Source organism: Pelophylax lessonae, assembly GCF_965119305.1.
Source record: "Pelophylax lessonae genome assembly, chromosome: 2".
NCBI lineage: Eukaryota > Metazoa > Chordata > Amphibia > Anura > Ranidae > Pelophylax > Pelophylax lessonae.
Genome location: NC_138769.1, coordinates 288,296,673 through 288,322,364, shown reverse-complemented (window position 1 = coordinate 288,322,364; position 25,692 = coordinate 288,296,673). Strand labels below are relative to the sequence as shown.

At 42.9% G+C, this 25,692-nt stretch overlaps 1 protein-coding gene across 1 annotated transcript in view; it reads right to left on the bottom strand.

Annotated features, from left to right (window-relative positions):
* EPS8L3 (EPS8 signaling adaptor L3) overlaps positions 1-25,692 on the bottom strand; it is a gene marked incomplete at its 3' end in the record, with an annotated part of 344,360 nt that overhangs the window by 249,275 nt on the left and 69,393 nt on the right. Inside the window, exons 3-7 of the mRNA XM_082246387.1 lie at positions 19,287-19,357; positions 15,530-15,594; positions 7,855-8,010; positions 3,232-3,375; positions 3,073-3,149 (exon numbers count right to left, since the gene is read on the bottom strand). Of these exons, the coding sequence (XP_082102513.1) occupies positions 3,073-3,149; positions 3,232-3,375; positions 7,855-8,010; positions 15,530-15,594; positions 19,287-19,357 (513 nt within the window). The remainder of the gene's footprint in view (positions 1-3,072; positions 3,150-3,231; positions 3,376-7,854; positions 8,011-15,529; positions 15,595-19,286; positions 19,358-25,692) is intronic.

Below are 25,692 nucleotides of genomic sequence, written 5' to 3'. Positions count from 1 at the left end.
GCGGCATTTAAACAAACAAAATGGCAGCGGCGTGTGCGTGCTTGCGTCGACGTGGAAGTTTCTGACGCATTTCATCATCGGTGATGTTATAAATAGCCTTTGATAACGTCACCAATGACGAAACGTTTTGTTTGTTTACATGCCGATATTCATCTACAGACATGTGAGTAGTTTGTGCTGTTTTATCAATAAACATCCCTTATGTACTATACCATTTGGAGTCTTTTCTTCCTCTGAGGTTTACCAGAGGCTTACCCTGACCAGTGGGGGCTCTCCTTGGAGGGGGATTATCTATATGTGTATTGGACAAGATTGAGGAATGCTGTTTTTACCTATATGAATTGCGGATGATGCCTGTTTAATAACACACAGGCTTATCTGACCACTCTTTTATTTGGGGGGTCCACATCTTCCGGTAAGAGCACATCCATTTTTGGCACAGCGGTGGAATTAGGTCTCATCCTTGGCAGCTGGGATCTTTCCTTTATTTTCAACCTACCTTTTGTGGCACTAAGGGACTTATTAACATCATTACCCTTATTGGTCTCACATTCCTTTAACTTTGGATGGATATGTCCAAACACATATGGCTCTTCTGAACGTTTAATGGCTTATGTCTCATTTTGTTTATATCTGTTAAGACATATTGTTTCTGGATCTACAGGCAACTATCTTTGTTCTAGATCTGCTCAATGTTTTGGTGCTGCACTTTATCTATTTATTTATGTGTTTTAGTGATTTATCATATCATTTGTGCTGGCAGCCTTATTTATTCAATTCCATTTAGCTGAAGGCAACTAGGCTTCTGCATACATTTATGCTTGTGACCAAAGTGCGGCCTTTTTTACCTTTTGTATGCATACCACAGGCACAGTGTGGAGCCCCACAGAGTTCTCTCTGCTTATTGCAGCACAGAGAGCTGGATGATGTGGTGTATTATTATTATCAATATTACTGCCTCTTCACCGCAAGTCTAAAGGAGCCCTTAGATTGACAGAGATAACTAGTGGGAGGGTGACTTTAAGGTAGGGCATCACTCCCTGAATCAGAAAAACTGCTCCAGAAAAAAAAGCAGCAATATCTTGTTGGTGAAAGCTGAGGTATCTCTGTACATAACTTGACAAGTGTAGAATAGATAACCTGCAGCACTGACCCAAGCCTGCTAGACCATCCCCTCCAACCCCAAACTATGCAATAAAAGACACAACAAGGTTTTTGGAGTAAAATGGACATCGCAGCCTTTTATTAAGAAGATAAATAACTTCAACTTAAATAACCTAACTTTCCTAAGAACAGAAACTGAGAAATGAAGCTTGGTGGTCTTTAAAGCAGAGTTCCAGCCTCAAAAATTTTTTTTATATAAAAATACCCCCGGGATAGTCAGGGCTAGTGCATTGCAGCAATGATAGCCTCTGAACTGTCTGTCTGCGCCTGCACCGGAAGTGACGAGTGGGGCCAGTGCAGGCGCATTGACTCCTGGGAGCAATGACATTCAGCTCCCAGGAGTCAACGCAAGCAGGAAATGACGGCGCGGGCCGTGGCTGCAGAGGGAGGAAGTGGAAGGAAGGTAAGTATATTTTCTTCAAAAACAATGTAAGTAAAGCAAAAAAAATGGGATTATCCAATTGTTTTTTAGGTGATTTACAGCAAGCGGATGGGCCAAAGTTGTTTTTGAGGCCGGAACTCCGCTTTAAGGGCAACAACACACAACCTATTCACTGCGAAAACCTTTGCCTAAATGTAGTCCCCCAGCCGCAACACACTGGCTCAGAGACAATCCTCATTATCCGCAGTGACATCCATTTACATATTCTGAGTTAACCCCTTGTTAACAGGAATGTACCTGAGAAACCCCATACCACTGATAGGTCCAAGCCATTCTTATCCAGAATTTTCTCCTCCTCCAAAGACCCACCACTGCCAGGCTGCCATGACAACCACATAGCAAGAACACCTCAACAGGTGGGAAGTTTCCTCTCTCCTGTGCTGGACCCTTGCAGCTCACCACTCCCCCTAAACCTCTTGGGACCCCTCCCAGCCACAGACCACTACCAATAAGGTAAGGCCACACTAAACTTCACTAACCTTTAACCCTTTCCCCGCTGACCCTCACTATTCACCCTGCCATGTTGTCCCTATGCTTATTTTTTTTTTTACTCCGGGACTCCCTGTATGGCATTGAGAGGATTTGCAATTTCAGTTCAACAGCAGGAAAGGCATCTTTATAAGGATGTCTCTTCTGCATCCAAATATGTAAAATATGTGAATGCAGCCTAACACCAAGAGATTAAAGTACATCCAGAAACAAAAATGTAATATTGTATATTGCAGCTTTCCAGTCCTTAAATGTGATGCCTGCATTTGTTTCTTTTTTTGATCTTTCTTTTCGTTTCACGTGGTGATCCTGCAGATGAAAGACTTCCTGTCCTAGGGTGGCTATGCCAAAATGAATGCAGCCAGTATGTTTAAGGACTGGTAATCTGCAATCTATTATACTGTAAATTTTTTCTCGTTTTTTTTTCTTGGGCTTAGATGTACTTAAAGACACATTGTTTAAAGTTTTTCTAAAGTTTACTATAATGCATTCTCTTTATTAAAATAAAAAAAATACTGTCATATTCTGCTCCCCGCCCCCCAAATGCTTGTCTGAGTCTGAGAAGCCTCTGCTCTGGGTCCCAGAGCTGGATCAAGATCAGAGGCTCAGAGACAGCAGTCAAATACTGTGGGGAGGGAGCGGGGGGGGGGGCAGGGCTCAGCCAGGCTGCGTTTGTCTATAGACACACACATCCTATCCTAGCTCGGGATTGAGCCCACACAAATGTCCCCATATTGTACGGCTTGCAATGGGGGTACTCGGGAGGAAGGAGGAGCCCAGAGTGCCAGCAGAGGGGGTCTGGGGACATTATGCGCAACACCATTGCACAGAGCAGGTAAGTTATAACAGGTTTATTGTTTTGTTGAAAAAAAAAATGTAACCTTTACAATCACTTTAGGTATGGAGTAATATATTGAAATGAAGAGTCAAAGTTATTGTGCAGAGTGCCGTGTAGAGCAGAAGGATGACAGATATACCTTGTGTTATCTTTGTACTGTTGGTTTCCTTTGACTTGGGTCAAAGCTTTCTCCAAATTTTTTTGTACAGTGGGAGCCTGAAAAGTGAAAGAATCATTACACTGATGTGCACAACCAGTTGACAATAAAAAAAAAATGAAATGATCTGAACTGACTTACTGGTTTTTCCTCACAATGGAACAGCATTATGCTTGATTTTCCCTGGTTCTGGATGGTAACTGCAAGAACAGAATTATAGGAGGCATACCCGATCTTTGAACAGCAGCTTTCTATATTTTGCAGGGGAATATTTTCAAGACTGTCCTGTAATGAATCAGTGGCACAGAGTCAAATGATTTGCATATACACAAATTCTATGAAAAAAAGACATACTATTTTATGCACAGTGTGATAAATATGTATTGCAGATGTCTGATATGCCAATGTCCACTCTAGTAATAATCACATTGCTCTCTTTCTCAGTGGCTTTACTACTGTTCTTTTCTGTGATTTCTCTAGATGGTAGCCACTGAAGGTCCAGTCAACTAAAGTATTCTTACTAAGAAATTTTCCTCAGTTAACATCAGATTTACCTGCCATAAAGGTGAATCAATAGCATCAGTTCCCCAAAGTAGAATTATAGGCAAAACTTTTTTTTTCATTTTGGATAGAGAAAAATGACGTCACACTTCCAGCCACAGCTTACATGCTTCAGCGTCAAGCCGTCATCGGAGGTGACCTCCAATGACAGCTTGACACTGAAACGCGTAAGTTGTGGCTGGAAGTGTGACGTCATTCCGCAAAGTCTGTGTGGCTCGCGGCTTCAGTGAGAGAACCGCAGCTGACAGGACTTATGTATCTGAGCAATTATCCTTAGTGTCAGGTTGACACACAACAAATGTGAGTTGAACACTTTTCTGTTATGCTGAATAAACCTTGAGACGTTTTTACACTATGCATGCCTCTTTTTTCTCCACGTATATATGAGAAATGCAACAAATATAGCAGATAAAAGACCAACTCTTGTGTGCTGGAGAGGACTTCCTGTTTGTTAAGAGAAGCGGCTTGATTCATTCATTTAATTGAGAGACATTACACCATATGAACTGATTTTCAGATTGAGGACTTGCTGTGGGGTAAGTACGTGATGTGTTTGAGCCCGGGTTAACACTGTGAACACAGACCTCGCATGTGATTCGCAACGCATTGCTGTGCATCTGCCTCATGCAATGTCTGTGCGATGCAAATTCAGCCATACAGCTTGTAAGGCTGAACCCGCATCCCATTCGCATGAAAATGCTGCAGGAACCTTTTTTTCAAGCACTGGAATCAAATTGCATGGGTGTTCACACCCATGCAATATGATTCCTGTCATTTGTATTGAAACTCGCAGCGGTTCGCAGAGGGCAGTGTGAACCGCCTGCAGGGGAGCTGATGCGCACTAGAATTGCGCTGATTCCCGTATCGCAGTAGTGTGAACCCAGGCTGAAGGTAATCATGGAATGATACATTGTTTCATCTCATCTTTATATTCATTTTGTTTACTTTTTGCTTTACTTTCTTGCCACACAGTATTTGGAAGATCACAACAAGGTGTGTCAGTACGCAGACTGCACATTGTGTCATTATACATGAACTTTGCCTGTTTATACATTTTTTGAGCATACGTAACATATGTTTTTTTTTTTTTTTTTTTTTTTACACTGCACTTTGGAAGATAACAAAAAGGTGTTTAAGTTCACGGACTGCACATTGTGGCATTATATATGAACTTTGCACATTTATACATTTCTGAGGAAATACCATATATGTTTTTTTACACTTTGCAATTTACATATATATATATATATATATATATATATATATATTTTTAATGTATTCATGCTTTTATTTGCACATAGTAATTCATAATTTTATAAATTTAGCATTTGGCCACCTATTTATCATTTTGTATTTCACGATTTTTGTTATGAATATGTCACTGTATATCCACCATTGAGTACACTGTTCAGTGAGTTTTGAGATGGTTTATTATTTCACATATATTGTTATTAGGTAGATATAGCGGGGTTGCACATAGACTATTTTATACATCTTTCTTATTCCAGTAACTGCAGCTTTATTTTGTGTCTGTTTATTTTTCATTTGGTGTGGATCACAATTTTTATTTTTATTTTATTTTTTATTTTTTACAAGACAGTAGGAAACTTACCATCATAGGTTTTGAATAGTTGAGGATTAAGGGAATGAGAAAGCAAAGCCAAAGGGGCTAGACACAAGATTTGAATCTAAAGAGTATTTAGAATTTATACTACTGAATAGGATTGAGAATTTAAAAATAACCCAGAAAATGAATTTATTTCTATCTTATAAACAAGAATAAAACAGAAAGGTTTGTATGAGAATGTCATATTAAAGCTGAATTTTCCTTTAGTCTTGCACAGCTGTAAAGGCTCCTCTCCTGTACTGAATTTGCTTACTCTAAATTTTACTGCACACTGTAGGCTTCTTGAAGTGTGCCTTAGAAGCTGCAACAAGTCAGATAGAGCCTGCCTCATTTCATGGCCAGAGGATATAACTAGCCCTTTCCTCCCTAGCCTTACTTTTACTGGCCCACCCCTTTTGATTCCTTGGACAATAATTATTTCTGGTATGGAGACTCCCGCAGCACATGTACGCATTACTTAGAGCAAACAACATTCAAATGCATTCTCCCTAGGAACGCCCAGGCCTCCAGACTGTTCCTTAATATATACAGTATACTGCGCAAAAAAATTAAAGGAACACTTTTTATTCAGAGTATAGAATCAAGTCAATTAAACTCCTGGAATATTGATCTGGTCAATAAAGTAGAAGAGGGGGTTGTTAATCAGTTTCAGCTGCTTTGGAATTAACTAATTTTAACAACAGGTCCACTAGTTGGGCAACAATGAGACAACCTCCGAAACAGGAATGATTTTACATGTGGACGCCACTGACATTTTGTTCCCTACTCATTTTTTTTCTGACTGTTAGTTTTGCATTTGGCTAGGGTCAGTGTCACCACTGGCAGCAGGATGGCATATCCATGGAGGGGTGCACAGACTTCTACAGACAATGACCAAACCCTGACTGCCACTTTTAGGATGAAATCCTTAAGACCCATTGTCAGACCCTACGCTGGTGCAGTGGGTCCTGGGTCCCATCTGGTGCACGACAATGCCTGGCTTCATGTGGCGAGAGTATGCAGCCAGTTCCTGGAGGATGAAGGAATTGATACCATTGAATGGCCCCAATGCTAGCCTGACCTAAATCCAATAGAACACCTCTGGGACATTATGTTGTACTCCATCTGACACCGCCAGGTTGAATCTCTGTCTGTTGAGGAGCTCAGTGATGCCCTGGTCCAGATTTTGGAAGAAATGCCCCAGGACACTGCCCGTCGTCGCATTAGAAGCATGCCCCAATGTTGTAAGCGATGCATACAAGCACGTGAGGGCCATACAAACTACCATTTTGAGTTGCTGCAATGAAGGTTCAGCAAAATGATCTAGCCTGCTGCATCATTTTTTCATTTTGATTTTCAGGGTGTCTTTGAATTCAGCCCTCTTTAGGTTCATAATTTTCATTTCCATCCTAACACGTTACCCAGTCCATATCAGTATAGATATCCAGTATGATATTATTCCCCATTGAGATCTAATGTGTTTTCAAAGTGTTCCTTTAATTTAATAAATGGGGACGTGGGCCTCTTCCAGACAAACCTGGTCTGTGGTTGTGAGGGTCTTCAGGCAGGGGGCTTAGGCAGGGGGCTTCAGGCAGGGGGCTTATCGGAATCTGGAAGCCCCCTCCCTATGTGAAGTATGGGGTACACTGTACCGCTACCCATTTACCAAAAATAAAAATCTAAAAGACAGGAAGCAGTTTTTGACAATTCATTTATTAAAAAAATAAAAAAAACAATGTCCACGGATGTCGATTCATCGTCAATCACGATGCTGATGCCACCACCGCCAGACCCGAAAAAAAAAAAAAACGTTCCGCCTGCGACTAAGGCTAACCACCAAATGCCTGACAGTTTATAAACAGTTAAGGAGTGGGGCCACCTGGTAAATAGGTAAGGAGCAGAGCCACCTGCTTTCCCCTTTCGTGACCTGCCGGGCTGCATGCTCAGAAAAGGGCCTGGTATGGATTGGAGGGACCTCATGTCGTTTTGTTTAACATTTTTGTATTGCAGGCAATGGTATTATATGGCTGGCAATTTAAATGCAATTTTTTTCTTGACGTCAGTTTTGCTTCAGCAGGCTCTTTTCTTTTCTCATCTCTCTCTTCTTCATGCCCTCTTCCTTTCTCTACCACAAAGTTATTTATGAAGACGTGGTTGTCTTAGGGCCATTGTTGACCCTCTGCTGCTGCCTGCTGCGACTATTATTTATACTTGACATGTGAGTGGCTCTGTTGTGTCAATGGTGGAGGTGAAGATCTCCAATACTAGCAATAGTACAGTGGACTGGGGACTTGGTGGCCGCTTCCCCCCTTGGGGCACAGTGTGTTCCCCTGGGGGCACCGGAGGGGGGAGGAGTGGGGCCCAGCCCAGCCCGGATGGCAATGCTCCAGTCCACGGAGACAGCCAGCAAGGTGTTTTTCAGATGTGTATGTCACTGCCTTAAGCTCCTCTGTGGGCCATGTCGACTGTTTAGCATTATTATATGTTATCTTACACTATAGTTGTTAATTGTAAGCATCTTTGTGTATTTTTTTCTTACAAAAATGAATAAACATATTGAAATCTAAAATAATATGAAGCAAAAAACAATATCTTACCTTTGATTCCAGGTCAGTTAAGACCAGTTCTCCATTTTGTACCTGAAGCATCATTTCCTGGCCCCATATTTTGCCCTCTGCTTTTAGCAATTGGAGGCGTTTCAGACAGTCCTCTACATATCTCAGATTATTATCCAATTCACATGTTAGCAAATGCTGACATAAAAAAAAGTAGTTTTACAAATCAGATGCAAGTGATAAAAAAGTGTTTTCATATTTGTAAACAATGTACCATTGACTGGCTTGTTTCACCTGGATTTGCTATTCTATGTTACGTTTTTTGTAATTTTAGATAAGATAGCGCTTGCTATACCATAAACTAAAAATACTCAAACAATTGTGACATGCTGTGAATGCAGCTACAGTGATAATAAATACTGAACAATGATGCAAAATAATGCAAATACTGTATAAACAAAATAAGTATATAATTATGAATTAAAGTGACATAGTGCAAACAGTCCTTAATGCAATCTTGAGTGCTCTGTGCCTCGTTCCCAAGGTTCCTCCTGTGTATTCCACCACGTGTAATAATATATACATACCACACTTACCAGATGTCGGTGACTTCCTGTCCTTATAGCAAGGTAAGTCAGTAAGGCTTGTACTGTAAGTCTTTAGGGGGGCCTGTCCTACAATTCCTGATGACTTGTTTCCATGAATACAGTGTTCCTCCCTGTTGCAATCCAAGGGGTTTTCCCACATGGATATTTGGCAGATGAGAAATAAATGGATAGCCTCCCATAGTATAAAATCCTTTGTTTTTTTTTTTCTTGCAATGTATAAAATCGCAATATAAAACTGTCACTATATAAATACAAACAGCCCTCTGGTAGTGTGGAGAGATGGACGCTGCCTAGAGCCTGGCTTGCATTTCACTCACTGGGCCGGAAGTGAGTAAAAAGTAAAAAAATCCCATTTGGGTATGCGATTATAGTCTTAACCTTGAGACATCCAAAGACAATATAAATAAAGGATAGGCAGCAAACAATGCCAAGAGAGTGAAAGAACAAAAAAGTCAAGAAGGGGTTTGACAGAACTCAGAAGCTTGCAGAACCTTACATCTGAAATTGGCATCAGAGGAGGCCTGAACATCCATTGGGTAAAACTTAAAGGTGTGAACAGAAGACCAGCCTTACAAATCTGAGAAACAGATGCTTCATACTTAAAGCGGAGCTTTACCCAAAAGGGGAAGTTCTGATGGTTTGCACCCTCCCCCCCTCCAGTGCCACATTTAGCACTTTTTAGGGGGGGAGAGGATACCTGTCAAAACCAGGTACCTGCTCCCACATTCGGGTAAGATTGGGTTTACCTGTGGATAGCCATGTTTGTCCATACAAAGATGCACAGTTATCCTATACATCTGTGCGCAGGCAGTCCTATTCATGTCCACTGGTATGCAGTGGCTGCATGGACACAGCTGCTCCTCCCAATTTGACATCCGTGTGGGTGCGTTTCTCCAAACTCACACTATCTGCGTTTGGGGACATGCACCTATTCCTGCACTTACATGGATATCGAATTGGAAAGAGGCTGTGTCCATGCAGCTGCTCTGTCACAACTGTCATAAATAGGACTGCATTCACACAGATACATGGGACACCTGTGCATCCCTGTGCAGACAAACATGGCCCTTGTATGAGTGTACACTTAAGTTTGCCCCTGTGAATGAGTTTAAAATGTAGTTTATGACTGATTTCAGTGGTCAGTAGCTTGTGATGCAGAGTTGCCTTGTACAACATTCAAATTGGTGAGCAATATATAGTGGCAGAGCATTCAGTGATCAGTAGTAGCAGGGTGGTCAGTGAGCAGTATGTATTGGCAAGGCAGTTTGTGAGCTGTAGGTAGTCGTAGGGTGTACAGTGAGCAGTATGTAGCAGCAGCACGGTCAGTGAGCAGTAGGTAGCAGCAGCATGGTCGGTAAGAAGTAGTTAGCGCCAGTGCGGTCAGTGAGCAGTATGTAGGAGCAGAGCAGTCTGTGAGCAGTACATATCAGCAGCATGGTCAGTGATCAGTACATGTAGTAGCAGCATGTAGTGGCCGGAGAGTGAGTAAGCAGTACATAGCCGCAGGGTGGTCAGTGAGCAGTAAATAGCAGTGGGGTGGTCAGTGAGCAGTATGTAGCAGCAGGGCAGTCAGTGTTAGAAGTATATAGTGGCAGTTGGTGAGCAGACAGACAGATATCCTGATGGGGAAGTTTCTCCCTATCAGCCACTTACCACAGGGCTGGAAATGGAAAACTTCCAGGTTTGCTAGGTTTTCCCCATTTTAAGCTGCTGGATCGTGAGTGAGGAGGGAAGCAGGTACACCCCTGGTCTGACCAAGGAGAAACTGCTCAATGCCACGGCATACCTGCCCCATTATACTCTGCAGGGGCACAGAGAAGGTGAAATCAAGGTAGAGAGCCACAAGGAACTGCCCCCCTTTCCCTGACCCATACCTCACAATCTAGGGCAGCGAAGGCAAGTGAGTGGAACTTAAAGACACTGCGCAGGTGCCAACCTGCTCCCTAGCAACCAATGATGTCATCATGTGTGGGCAGCCCTGCAGAGGGACAGGGCTTGTATTTAGGCAGGCTGGACCAAGATAGGCTTGGATCAAAGCTCCTTGATTCACTGGCCTTTGTTTGTACATTTGTACAAATTGGACAGTGCTTTCTTGGGGTTTATATGCTTTCCTCTGAATCAACTGTGGGTTAAGAAGTGTGTATAGAGGTTTTTTATTTTTTTTTTTATTTTTTTTTAACTAGATGACCTTTTTTTCTACCCAATGTGAGAATCAGAGGGGTAAACAGATTATTGTTTCAGTTACGTTAAAGTCTGCTTTATTGGTAAGCAAATAGAAAAAAACAAGCTTTGTCTTCACATTCAGCTCAAGCAAGACAGGCAAAGCTTCCCATCCGTACAATACACAGTCCAATATGCATAAGTCCCAGCGTGTTCAGCTACAACACACATAATATTAAAGTCTCACTAGCAGGCAGTCTCACCAAGCAGGTAAATCTCAGACAATCAAGTCTTTCAGGCTGTTGCAACTCTCCTCTCTGTAGCCAGCAAAACTGACAGCAACTTCCCTCTCTGATCAGCTGGTTAACAAACAGGCCTGAAGGGGAAGTACCTGCCCCAACTTACACCTGCTTCAGGCTGACTCTCCACACCGACTAACTATATAACTATGCATGTCTTCAGGATTGTAGGGATGAATAAATCTGATAAGTTTCTGTCCCTCAGGACATGGGTTTTAACAGCCATGCCATTAAAGCCAGTGACCAAGAAGCAGGATGAGGCAGGATGGTTGAACTGGATGGACTGGTGACAACGTAACAAATTAAATAATTAGGATGGTGTACCAGCCCTTAGGACAGACGATCCAGTTGAATTAAGAAAACCCACAGAGAGTCCGTGTTTGTCCAAGTACTATGTAATGGGCCATTCCAGTGCAATGAGAATCACTGTATTGCCCTCCAACTCAATCCAGTGGAGCAGATGATGGAAGAGTTGTAGAGGGGGAAAGGCATAAATTAGGGTTGAACTAACTAGAGTTATTGCTTATACAGTGATGATCAGTGTAGAAGCAATAGTTTTAGCTGTCATGAATGGGTTTCCCATTCATGAACAGCTTCCTTATGGTTCTAGTCTGTGACTGGCAGCGGCTATATACATGGTACAGGTACCACGTGAATGCTGTGGGCCAATCACAGATCACAACAGTAAGCAAGCTTTTCATGAATGTAAACTATCACGATACCTGGTTACAGATAACAGAGGGGGGCGCTGCATGCTCCTAGCCTGGAAGAGGCACAATCACGTACTGTATATATACAGTATATATATATATATATATATATATATATATATATATATATATATATATATATATATATATTTAGATACAGATGTGACACTTCACAGGCTAGTAAAGGACATCTTCCCCTTGGTAGGTAAATGACACTCCCCCATGTTTGTTATTTAAAGTAATTCTACATTTTTAATGCTTCACTTTAAGCATTATTATAATTGCCGCTCTTCATCAAATTGAACTTTTTAAAATGTTTTTTTGCTTTGGCACATATTAATCAGAGCAGTGCCCAGTCCCCCATTCCATCTCTTGCCTTCAAAAAAGACAGAACTAAGTTTAACATTGGTCTCCTGTTTACTTCAATAGGGTTTAGCTTCGCCACCTGAAATTCTGTAATATTCCCCAAACCTGCTTTGAGTTGAACCCAGGTACATTTGGCTCATCCCTAAAAGGGTCCAGCCCCATCCTGGCTTTACACTCCATTATGGGCATTCCCCCCTAAATGAGTCTCAGGGTTCAGGAGCAGTACTCCACTGCAGGAACACTAAAGCCCTGGGCCTGTATAGTACCCTGCAGATAACTTGATATGATGTGCCTTGTGCCAAGGTGAGTGCCCATGCAGAGTCCATTGCCTGAAGTGACTTCACAGGCTGCCCTTACATCTCCCTTTAGACAGAATCTGAGTACAGTATCTCACAAAAGTGAGTACACCCCCCACATTTTTAAAAATATTTTATTATATTTTTTTCATGTGACAACACTGAAGAAATGACACTTTGCTACAATGTAAAGTAGTGAATGTACAGCTTGTATAACAGTGTAAATTTTCTGTCCCCCTCAAAATAACTCAACACACAGCCATTAATGTCTAAACTGCTGGCAACAAAAGTGCTGCAGTTCATTGAGGGAACCATGAATGATAACATGTACTGTCACATAATAAAGAAGAACATGATTCCCTCCCTTCGGAGACTGGGCCACAGGGCAGTATTCCAACATGATAATGACTCCAAACACACCTCCAAGACAACAAATGCCTTGCTAAAGAAGTGGAGGGTAAAGGTGATGGACAGGCCAAGCATGTCTTCAGACCTAAACCCTATTGAGCATCTGTGGGGCATCCTCAAACGGAAGGTGGAGGAGCGCAAGGTCTCTAACATCCTCCAGCTCCGTGATGTCGAAGTGCATGCCCAAAAGCGTTAAGGCAGTTCTGGAAAATAATGGTGGCCACACAAAATATTGACACTTTGGGCCCAGTTTGGACATTTTAACTTAGGGGTGTACTCACTTTTGTTGCCAGCGGTTTAGATATCAATGGCTGTGTGTTCAGTTATTTTGAGGGGAAAGCAGATTTGCACTGTTATACAAGCTGTACACTCACTACTTTACATTGTAGCTAAGTGTAATTTCTTTAGTCATTAACCACTTGCCGACCGCCGCACGACTATCTACGTCGGCGGTCAGCCCCTCACAGCCAAGCATGTCTTCAGACCTAAACCCTATTGAGCATCTGTGGGGCATCCTCAAACGGAAGGTGGAGGAGCGCAAGGTCTCTAACATCCTCCAGCTCCGTGATGTCGAAGTGCATGCCCAAAAGCGTTAAGGCAGTTCTGGAAAATAATGGTGGCCACACAAAATATTGACACTTTGGGCCCAGTTTGGACATTTTAACTTAGGGGTGTACTCACTTTTGTTGCCAGCGGTTTAGATATCAATGGCTGTGTGTTCAGTTATTTTGAGGGGAAAGCAGATTTGCACTGTTATACAAGCTGTACACTCACTACTTTACATTGTAGCTAAGTGTAATTTCTTTAGTCATTAACCACTTGCCGACCGCCGCACGACTATCTACGTCGGCGGTCAGCCCCTCACAGGCAAACTAACGTAGGGCTACGTTGCTTGCTTGTGAGGGTCTAGGGAGCGAGCGCGCGCCGCCGGAGGCGCGCTCCCGCTCCTGCGTGGTCACGGACCCCCCCGCGCGTGTGACCAGCGGACCCGATGTCCGCCGGCCACTCGGCGATCGGCGGGGGAGAGGGAGAATGTCAGGCAGCTTGTGTAAACAAGCCACCTGTCATTCTCCTCGCTGTAAAGACACTGATAACATGGATCTACTATGTAGATCCGTTGATCAGTGTCCTTACAGCTCAAGCCACAGCCAATCACAGTAGAAAGCACGCCCCTAGGGACACACACAGCCCCTCCCTCCCAAATAAAGTTAACCCCTTCACTACCAGTGTATTTTTACAGTAACAGTGCATATATATAGCACTGATTACTGTAGAAATGTCACTGGTAACCCAAAAAAGTGTCAAAAATGTCAGTCAAGGGTCCGATCTGTCCGCCGCAATGTCGAAGTACCGCAAAAAACAATCGCAGATCGCCGCCATTACGCGTTAAAAAAAAACCAACAAAAATGACAAAAATCTTTCCCTTTGTTAGTAAACGCGATAACTTTTGCGCAAACCAATCAAAATACGCTTTTTTGCGATTTTTTTTACCAAACATAGGTAGCATAAAACAAATTGGTCGAAAATGTTAAAAAATTTTGATTTTTACATTTTTTTTGGGGGAATTTCATATAAAAAAATGTGAAAAATATTGCTATTTTTGCAAAATTGACGCTCTTTTTTTTGTTTATAGCGCGTGATCAAAAAATTGCACAGGTGATCAAATACCACCAAAAGAAAGCTCTGTTTGTGGGAAAAAAAGGACGCCAAATTTGTTTAGGTACAGCGTCGCACGACCACGCAATTGGCCGTTAAAATCACGCAGTGCCGAATCGCAAAATACCCCCTGGTCGGAATGGGGGTAAAATCTTCCGGGGCTTAAGTGGTTAAAGCCAAAGAAATGCCGCTCTAGGTGAGTGACCAACTATCACACGTTGTAAACAGGAAACCAGGGTGCTGCACAGCTCGTCTGTGAGATTCAGAGACATGCAAAAATCAGGAATATTGCTACACTCCTTGGTAACGTTATTAAAGCATTCAAATCACATCACATGTATGACAGGAACATAAAAAGCAACGCGCTTCACACTAAAGTCAGAGCTTACTCAAACCTCGAGGTTTGAGTAAGCTCTGACTTTAGCGTGAAACACATTACTTTTTAGGTTCCTGTAATACCTGTGATGTGATTTTAATGTTTCAATAAAGTTACCAAGGAGTACAACAATATTCCGCATTTTTTCATGTCTCTGTCATTTCTTTAGTGTCACATGAAAAGATATAATAATATGTTTGCAAAAATGTGAGGGGTGTACTCACTTTTGTGAGATACTGTATAGTCCCCAAAGGCAAGTAATAAACGAATCCAGAAAACTGCCAAAGGAGAGTCGTAGTGGCTATAGAGCAGCTGGGAAGACAGAAGACGTCCCTCACCCAAGGACACCAGCAAAAAACCGAGACTTGCTGGGAATGGAAAGGGTTGTATAGGGGATTATTTCTACAGCTCTGTTTGCCAGTGCCTAATCATCTGAAGGTGAATGTATCAAATAGTAGTCTGTTATATCATTAAAGTTACCAACCACTTCTACACGCGCATACTCACACACACACACTCTGGGCTCCTGTTAGAATTTGATGTGTGTCCCAAGGGCCTCAAAGAAATAATAGATTTTTTTCTGTGCATGCGCATAAGTAGAGAGAGGTTGACCTGTGAAGGATTCCCTGTGGATCTAGCAGGAGCATGGACAGATGAATATAATTCTTTGAGGGAATGCAGGGGGAGGGAGGAATGGGTTAATATAATGGACAACTATTTAAAATGTAAAATGATAGTTATCCTTTAAATGTTTACTTAGTGAAACTATATTATGGTTTTCCTTAAAATCCTCAAATTAGACTAAGAATATACTGTATATATGTTAAAATCTCCTTACCTCCACTCTATGATGAAAATTGCTGACTTCATTGGATAATGACTTTGCATACTGTTTCCTTTGCTCTGCAGTACAATCAGAACATAGTGAAGTAAGTTAATTTATAACTACAATAATTATTTTATTTAAATATTGGAGCATTAATTTTAGTGCATGCATAACAAATCAAAAATGATTATACTAGAATTGGAAAGGATATGAGGCAAACTATAGAATATTTATAAAATGACATTTTTCTTTTATCCTTAAAATATTTGTTCTAATATTATTTCTATGAAATAATTAAGTGATTGTGTTATGTATAAATATTATTTTCTCTTTATGGAGAAGAGGTTCCTGGTTGCAAAACATTCACTATGTAGTTTACAGAAAGCGCAGTGACATGCTCAGGTCACTGTTTCTTGACTGGGGGTATTGCCCAATATTAAGGCTACCAGGGCCTACCCCACCACATACCTTCCCTGTACCCCAATAAATGACTTCACACCAACCTCTTTATTTGGGTTTAAAATGGCCAAAGCAGCCTCTTTATTAACAAAACATAAATCACCACTTTCTTCATTACACCATATCACATTCTTTTGAAAACATAACATACATAACCTACATAACCAGCCTGATATATCTACCTGCTCTTCCAATAGGTCTTAAGATTTTTGAAGGCCCCACTAAATGACCAACCGGCTGTATCTGGCACCCCATTAGTGTCACCATAGGCCCCCAACCGCAATTACACCGACTCAGGGACAAACGTTTATAACTCCTCCAACCGATACAGCCAGCTTACAACACTTCAATATTAAATCCACCACTTATCAGGGCAGGTACACCCATACCGAAGATGGGCCCAGACCCTCGCTCTCCAAAGAGCGTAACCATGCCCTGCCTTCAAAAACTCAGCGACCTCAGCCACAGACGCCCAGCGTGAAACCTTACGCCTGGGCGGCCCCCCACACCCGCACAGCTCTGTGTATACCCTCCTGCAAACGTAAACACCACAGATCAATGCCCACCGCATTCAGGTGGACCCCATCCCCCCGCAAAAACAAGCCCAAGTCCCTTTCCAGCTCCAAGTGCCGAACCGCCAATCCCCGTTCTTGACTACAAATCTGACCACCTCCTTATTAACTTTGATCCTGGCCTTGTTGAGCCTGTGCACCGACCTGGACAAACGCCATGAGGTGTGGGCCACTATGTCTGACCACATCACGATCATGTCAGGAAAGAGGGACCGCAAGCGAAGAAAGTCAAATTTGATGTCCCTGATCAGCTCTCGCATAGAGCGGAGCCCAAGGTCATTCCTCCCCACGTGAAGAAAGAGCACATTGGGGGGTCTGTCCAGCCTGGAGTAGTGGTGCACTTCGGGCAGCAGCCGGGACCACAACATACCCGGAATCCAATCCATTTGACCTTAACCTCCCGCCGGGAAAAACCCAACTGGCGGCCCTCCGGAAGCACAGCCCCCACTTTGCCCCCCAGAACACATAAGAGTGGCCCAGGATCCACACCAAACATTCAGAACCTGAAAAACAAGAAAAACAAGATATAACCACTACGGGAACCCCCCCCCCCCCCACTGAAACAACACAGACAGACAGGAAGAAGACACCGCAAGGTGCCCAGGGCACCACCGCACAGAAAACGGAAACAGGACAAATGAGCCACGACAACACAGGACAACCCAGCCGGCTCAGCCCGGCAACCCCCCACAAACACTTCTCCCCCCCCCCCCAGGTGCCTACAACAAATGCGGGCACACATACAGCCGAAAACGCCCAGATTCCCATCTGCCAATCCCCTGAACCACCCGCTCATCCAAGCCCCAGCGGGCGGCCTCCGTTGCTGCCCCAATATGGAAGGAATGTGAGGAGTAGTTTTGCGACGGCAATCCGGGAGCCACCAGGGACTTCCAAAAAACTGATTCAAACTGAAAGCAGGGCAAAGCCGAGCCGTCCGCATGTCTCAGCAACGGCCCTGGCCCCAAGGGACGAACCAGCAACCACTCTCGTACAGCCCGCACCGGCCACGCTGGGGAGTCGGGCACCCCGCCCAAGTTGACCCACATCCCAACCCCCTGCTGGTCGGTTTTGGACTTGCGGACCAATAGGGAAACCCCTATTTGTACCACAGCGCGACAGCACCTCACTGAACCCTGAAACAAAAGCCTGAATTACATTCGCGATAAGTCCCTCCCCCCCGCCGAACCAGCCCGGAAACCCCCCCCCAACGTACCAGGCCCCACCACATGAGACAGCACAGCAGACACCCCACACTGCACAGAAGAAGACAAGGAGAGAGCTGACTTACCAGGCTGTTCCGAGGCCGTTGCTCAGGATCCCTGCAGAAGGTTCCCACCGTCAGGCTGGAGGTCTTGACCCGACGCCACCTCACCATCTTCCGACTCGGTCAGCTCCCCCTCTGAACGCCCTTCCTCAGCATCACCGCCGTCGGCCAGCAGAGGGAGCTCCTGGCGCCGGCTGATGACGTCAGCCACAGCCGCGCTCTGACCTCCTGACGTCCGCATGCTCCGCATCCCCCGCGGGGCACTCTGCATCGGGTCCCGCAGACGCCGCACTCCGCTCCGGACCGTCAGCCGAGACGCCGGCCTCTCCCACACAGGTACCTCTGCTTCTCCTCCTGGAAGTCCCGACCCACATCGGATCTTCTCCCACGCACAGCTGCGCTCCCAGCAGGCCGGACACCCGCAGAGCAGGCCGCAGACACACGTCCATGTGAAGCAGGGGGAGCGGGACACTCACCGCGCTCTCCCTCCAGGGGCCCGCCCCACCGGGAGAAGAGGGAGGCATCCTCTTAGCTGATGGGGCTGAAGGGTCCCGGATGGAGCTCCCAAGTCGGCGGCCACCTCTAGGGGTCATCTCGGGGCTCAAGTGCTCAGGAGGCCGTGACCTCCTATCGCGCATTCTCGGAGGCACAGGCACAGCAGTTGCCAGGCCCGACCCCTGGAGCACACCAGGCATCTGGGCACGTAACCATTGTGGCCAGTTAGCCACTGCAGCAGCCCTAACACTGGCCAGCATGCTCTCTATGTCCTCCATAACACAATTCTGCTTTGCTTTACAGGGTAGAATCTATCCTTTTGCTGTCCCTTTGCTGTAATGAAGCTCCAAGCAGCACATCCCCCCAGAAGACCCCCTGAGACCACACCCTGCCCCACCCTGACCTCCACCAATAAGGTAAATCCTATATTTATATAAGCCTTCACCTACTTAACCCTTTAGCTCCTTTTAGCCTGTATGTCCAAACCCCAGTCATGCAGGCCCGTGTCTCAGCTCCTGGCCTATTACTTTCTGTGGGTGGGTACGTTCTCTGCAGCATTTTATCATGGCCAGACATCAGTGCATTTTCTACTGAACCATGGGAAATTTCTCTATAAGCAGGTCAGATATGACGTGCAGCACCTGCAGAGTTGATATGACTCTTTTTTTTTTTTTTCTTAAATATAAAGCAAGATATTTATTTAAAAGATTCCTCAGTATTTCACTGTGCATGTGGAAAGGGAGCTAGGACAGAAAAGTGGTCAAGATCCTGGAGTTGAGCTTTAAGCATGAATTGATATTTTCAAAGTATGAGTGACTCCAGAAAATTCTCAGTACAGTACAGGCACAATGTAAGTGTGTACAATAATGCATTCCAGTGCTATTATCTCTTGATGTGTGTGGCTTAAAAAATATGTACTCTACAGCAATTAAAAAATAAAATTTAAGAAGACATTTGTAAATGTAGAAATATTTCCTACCATAGATGTTTCTTGCGCTTGGTCTACTGGCAAAATTGCTGGAAGATTCTCCATGCTGCGCTAGCACTCCACTAAATAGAGAAAAAAAATAAAGTTATTCTGAAAAGGCAATACTGTTATGAATTTGACATTTAATGTAGTACTTGTGGATGTTTTCACTATGATATGAGCATTAATCACAATCATAAATCATATAAAAAAAATACACATACATGTAAGAAAACAAATAGCAACAGTTACAACTAGCTTCAAAATATATATTTTTTTCCAAAAGGTAATCTTTTATTTTCAGTATGCACTTAGTAGAGCACTTTTAAGAGATTTCAAAAACTGACAGATTTGTGAGAATTAATTGTGCTCTGGTTTTTCAATCTTCCCTCACACCTGTGTTCCCAAACTGACATCAAAGTGAACTACCATATTATTATACAGGATTTATATAGTGCCAACAGTTTGCGCAGCGGTTTGTAATATAAAGTGAGACAGCACAGTTACAATACTATAAAATACAAGAGGATTAAAAGGGCCTTGCTCATAAGAGCTTCTAATCTAATAGGGTGGGGCAAGTGGTACAAAAGGTTATAACTGGGGGGGAGAGCTGAAGGAAGTGATAAACGTTCAGTTAGTCATAGGCAGAATAGGCTTCTCTGAAGAGATTCTTTTTCAGAGATTGTCTAAAGGCAGCCAGTGTAGGAGATGGCCAGACAGATTGAGGTAGGGAGTTTCAGGGGGTGGGAGCGCTCCGGAGAAGTCCTGGAGATGAGCATAGGAGACAAGGGAGCTTGAAAACAGAAGGTCTTTGGAGAAGAAAGAGAATGGTATGGGTGATATTTGGATACATGTTTGGTGAATGGCTTTGTATGTTGTTGTTAGTATTTTGAACTTAATTAGCTAGACAATTGGAAGCTAGTGGAGGGATTGGCAGAGAGGGATGACAGACACTGAGCGGCTGGTAAGGTAGAGTCTGGCAGCAGCATTTATGATAGATTGAAGAGGGTATAGACTATGGAGAGGTAGTTAGTTAATGCACAATTAAAGATCTGGTGCCTGCTTGAAAGTGATGGCAGGATAACGTAGCCTAAAATGTCCTAAGCTGCTCTGGAAAAATTCTCCATGGGGAGGAGAGACAATGACAAAAAGCAACAATATAGTATAAGAATAAATAAATTGGGTAGTGCGCTAACCTAATGTATATTGGAATCAATAAACATGTTGTTTGGTGGTTAACACAAATCAAAATAGGTGCCAAACATGTAAAATATGGTGATTGAGTCCGTGTTGATCAAGAGAACCAAAACTTTGAAAAAAACACAGAAAAAAACACAAGTCTTTCAAACGGTGTCGGGTATGAAGAAAGGTATTCTGTGCCAAATAAACATGCCACTCTGAAGAAAGTGATCGTGTTCCCAAATAAGATCCTTGATATTGGTCAAGGTGGCCCCTTACCGCAGAAAACCTTAAAGGAAAGCTTTCACATAATGGACTTTGTATGTCGTTGGTATGATGACACTTTATGGTAAAGATGGATGCTTACCAGAAATCAGGGAGACTTGAGCATGGACTACTATAAAGCAGGGAATTCCACGAGGAAGCCTGGAGGTTGGTCCGCTTTGCAATGGTGGGATTCCGACGATGTAGAGAGCAGGTTCGACAGATGGAAAAATTCTCCATGGGGAGGAGAGACAATGACAAAAAGCAAGTATAAGAATAAATAAATTGGGTAGTGCGCTAACCTAATGTATATTGGAATCAATAAACATGTTGTTTGGTGGTTAACACAAATCAAAATAGGTGCCAAACATGTAAAATATGGTGATTGAGTCCGTGCTTACCAGAAAATGGAGCTCCAGCTCCATTCCCAGTTGACGACTCCTAAGTGGAAACGCGTCGGAGGGGGCTAGCTGCGACATCCCACATGACGTACCATTCTGCAGGCGGCCTTGAGCTTGTTTTGCACATGTTTGTCTCGATTGATGTAAGTAGCCAACTTTTTTTCTTAATAAAAGTATTGAAGGTAATACACTATCAGTCCCCTTTTTTTCACATTGGGTACCTGATCTGTGGAACCTGCTCTCTACATCGTCGGAATCCCACCATTGCAAAGCGGACCAACCTCCAGGCTTCCTCGTGGAATTCCCTGCTTTATAGTAGTCCATGCTCAAGTCTCCCTGATTTCTGGTAAGCATCCATCTTTACCATAAAGTGTCATCATACCAACGACATACAAAGTCCATTATGTGAAAGCTTTCCTTTAAGGTTTTCTGCGGTAAGGGGCCACCTTGACCAATATCAAGGATCTTATTTGGGAACACGATCACTTTCTTCAGAGTGGCATGTTTATTTGGCACAGAATACCTTTCTTCATACCCGACACCGTTTGAAAGACTTGTTTTTTTCTGTTTTTTTCAAAGTTTTTGTTCTCTTGATCAACACGGACTCAATCACCATATTTTACATGTTTGGCACCTATTTTGATATGTGTTAACCACCAAACAACATGTTTATTGATTCCAATATACATTAGGTTAGCGCACTACCCAATTTATTTATTCTTCCACATTTATTTTTTTTAGTGCTGCTTTCCGCTTTTCATCACTCATAATTTGCGCACCTTTCACTTTTCACCATTTTTTCAACAATATAGTATACTAGAGCGCTAAAGGACAGACTTGGATGAAAATAGATCCACTGATGATCATGACCAGGACTGTACAGTGACTGGAAAAAATCCTCAATGAGTGTATTAAAAAATCCATGTTTATTAGGGAAAACTTCAGAATCTGCAGATAAATTACAGTTCCATTAAAAGAATGGGGTTGAAAACCTGAAAGACTTTATAAAGAAAAGTATATCCCGCTATTAAATGAAATTAAAAAAGAGCTTAATAGGATATCACATAGACCGCTATCATGGATAGGGAGAATAAACATAATAAAAATGGCAATTCTACCAAAAATAACCTACAAATTTCAAATGTTACCTATTTCGATCCCTCAGATATATTTTAGAACTTTGAAATCTTTAATAACTAGATTTATCTGGGAAAAGAAGTAAACCCAGAATACAACATGCAGTATTAATTAAGGGCAAAAATCAAGGGGGCCATAGCAGTACCAGATTTCAAAAAATACTACGATGCAATTATTCTCTCACGTGTGATGGAATGGGGGAAAATAAAAAGCGAAAAAAAAAACTGGGTAAAAATAGAATTCACAATGAGTCACACTCACTTAGGAAAAATTATATGGATACCTGCACAATATAGAAATTTGAACCTTAATACACATCCGATCACAATTCAAGCACTTAAAATTTGGGACTTAACTCACAAAAGAAATAAATGGCAATACAACTCACCATTAATCCCTTTAAAAGACACTAATTATTTCCCACCAGGACAAGAAAAAATGGGAGGAAAGTGGATAGGAGATGAGGATGCACGTTTGAGGGATATTATGGACAATGAGAAAATACACACATATGAGGTTTTAAAACAAAAAAACGATTGGAGGCTCGATGAGTGGCGGTATTGCCAGGTGAGGCACTTTGTAGCTTCCCTGCCGAGACCGCTGAGAAGGGGAGAAGATTTGCTCCCTTTTGAGCGTATCTGCTCCTCAGAGAAATATGAAAACAAAATATCAAATATATACAAAATTCTGGTGGATTTGAAAGGACTGGCGGTCCCGCCATTCATCGACAAATGGGAGAGGGATTTGGGTAAATGAAATAGAGATTTTCACTTGGGAAAAAGTTTAAAATTAATACATAGTTCCACAGTAGATATAAACACAGCTGAAATGAATTACAAATGCATTGCAAGATGGTACATTACCCCCGATAAAGCGCATAATTATCAAAAAGAAAAATCAAAAAACTGCTGGAGGGGTGGAGGGTTGCCTAGAAGTAGGTACAATGGCACATTTATGGTGGGATTTCCCAAAAATTAAAAAGTACTGGAAGGAAATTCTGGGCCTAATTAAAAAAATCACGAAAATAGAAGTCCCGGAAGATCCTTGGTATTGCCTATTTCACGGTATTAAAAATTCTGTTAGGCAATCTAAAGTAACATTAATACCCCACCTGATGAATGCAGCAAAAGGATTAATCCCGTTATTTTGGCAAAAGGAAGAGGCCCCGACCATGGGAGACTGGGTACAAAGAGTTGAGAGAATAACATTGGAATATTTGAAAGATTGGGAAGAGGATGTGACAGAGGAATGGGGTGACATATGGGAAAATTGGAGGGAGTTTAAGACAACGAGAGAGTACAGAAAAAGAGAAAGACAACTAGCATAGAGAAGGGGAGGGGGGGGGGGTAATAGAGGGAAAAATAAGGGAAGGGAGAAGTTACATTACTGGAAAATTGATGTTTTTATGGTGTGAAATGTATTTGTATGTTTTCTCTTCTTTTTGAAAATAATAAATAAATAATAATAAAAACCTTACCGGGGACACACACCAATCTAGATGAAAGAGGGAGTTTAAGACAACGAGAGAGTACAGAAAAAGAGAAAGACAACTAGCATAGAGAAGGGGAGGGGGGGGGGGTAATAGAGGGAAAAATAAGGGAAGGGAGAAGTTACATTACTGGAAAATTGATGTTTTTATGGTGTGAAATGTATTTGTATGTTTTCTCTTCTTTTTGAAAATAATAAATAAATAATAATAAAAACCTTACCGGGGACACACACCAATCTAGATGAAAGAGCCTGGACAAAACAACATCAAGTTGAAGGCCCAGTTAGCCTGGATACATCTCCCATGATGTCTCCTTCCACGCCTCCACTTACCAACAACTCCAGCTTGATAATCACCACCAATCCCAACGCAAGTCTCACTAGGTGGAACCTCTCCACTCCTCCCAATGCATCATGTTCAATCATCAAGCCATCATTTCCCATTATGAACCCAGCTCTCCCAGAATCTTTTCGTTTACCCACTTCCAACCGATACAGTCCCCTGATTTGGGACTTGGAATCCTTTACGATACAAAGTACCTCATGTCTATTGTCCCAAGCAACAGATCATGGAGCATACAATCCAACTCATTTCCATTCTCCCACTAGTGCCAATTCATCTGGGAATTCAGTCCAGCCACCCAAGAGCACCGTAAAAGAAAAAATAAAACTACTAGAGGACGAAGAGGAGGAAGAGCTACTAAGGCTTAACAAAAGAGAAAGGAAAAGGAGCAAATAGATGTGACACATAGTATGATTCAAGTCTACAACCTATCTGCATATAGCCTTAACAGAGCAGAGATGTCTCTCCTCCAAAAAAGCCTCAGTTTTTCACCCTCTCGGGCCCAAATCCTTTTGGCCTCTTCAAAGACTCTTCAAAGGTAAAAACGAGGACCCTGGCCTACTAAAATATCGGATGTGCCTACTAGTCCCAATGGTGAATCTGAGATAATACATGTATAAGCAGACCTTGGGATGAGGGTCATACAGATTCTCAGCCTACTGAATTGTTTGTTGATCCAGAAGTTACACATACACACCTAAAACCTAAATCTTCTTTTTTTCCTACTAAATCCAAAGGCCCTTTTTTTGAAACTTTTTTTCAAGCAGTTTATCAGGATCTTATGGTTGTCTGTAAACAGTATGACAATAGCAAACCTAGGAACTTATCAATAGCTGAACAAAAAGCACTCACTGAATTAGAAGCCAACGCCAAGATTATTATTAGAGCGGAGTTCCACCCAAAAATGGAACTTCCGCTTTAGGTGGTCCTACCCCCCTGACATGCCACATTTGGCATGTCATTTTTTTGGGGGGGGGAGCAGGTACCTAGTTTTGACAGGTACCCGCTCCCACTTCCGCTCGGAGCACCGCGGCGCCCTGAGCGGAAGTTCTCCTCTCCCCCTCCCTCCCTGCAATCTTCTGGGACATGTCAGAGGTCCCAGAAGATTGCCGGCCAATCACGGCGCGCAGCGCGACTCGCGCATGCGCAGTGGGTAACCGGCTGTGAAGCCGCAAACTGTCACAGCCGGGTGCCCACAGCAGTGATGCCGGCGCCGAGGGAGAGGATCGAGGCTTTGGGCGGCCGCATTGCTGGACCGTTGGACAGGTGAGTCAAATGGCTGGAACTCCGCTTTAAGCAAGCTGACAAAAGGGGCAGTATAGCTGTCCAGGATAAAGATGACTATCTAAGAGAAGCATATCGACTTTTAGCAGATGAAACAACTTATACCACACTTAATGAAGATCCAACAGGCCCTTAATCTTCTGGTAAATGATGCATTTCAAGATGGTATTTTGGATAAAAAAGAAAAAAAGTTTCTACTAACCTCAGCCATCAGTACGCCTTATTTCTATCATTTGCCAAAGATTCACAAATCTTTGACAGATCCACCAGGACGGCCAATAGTGGCAAGTAAAAATTGTTTTTTGAGTGGCTTATCATAGTA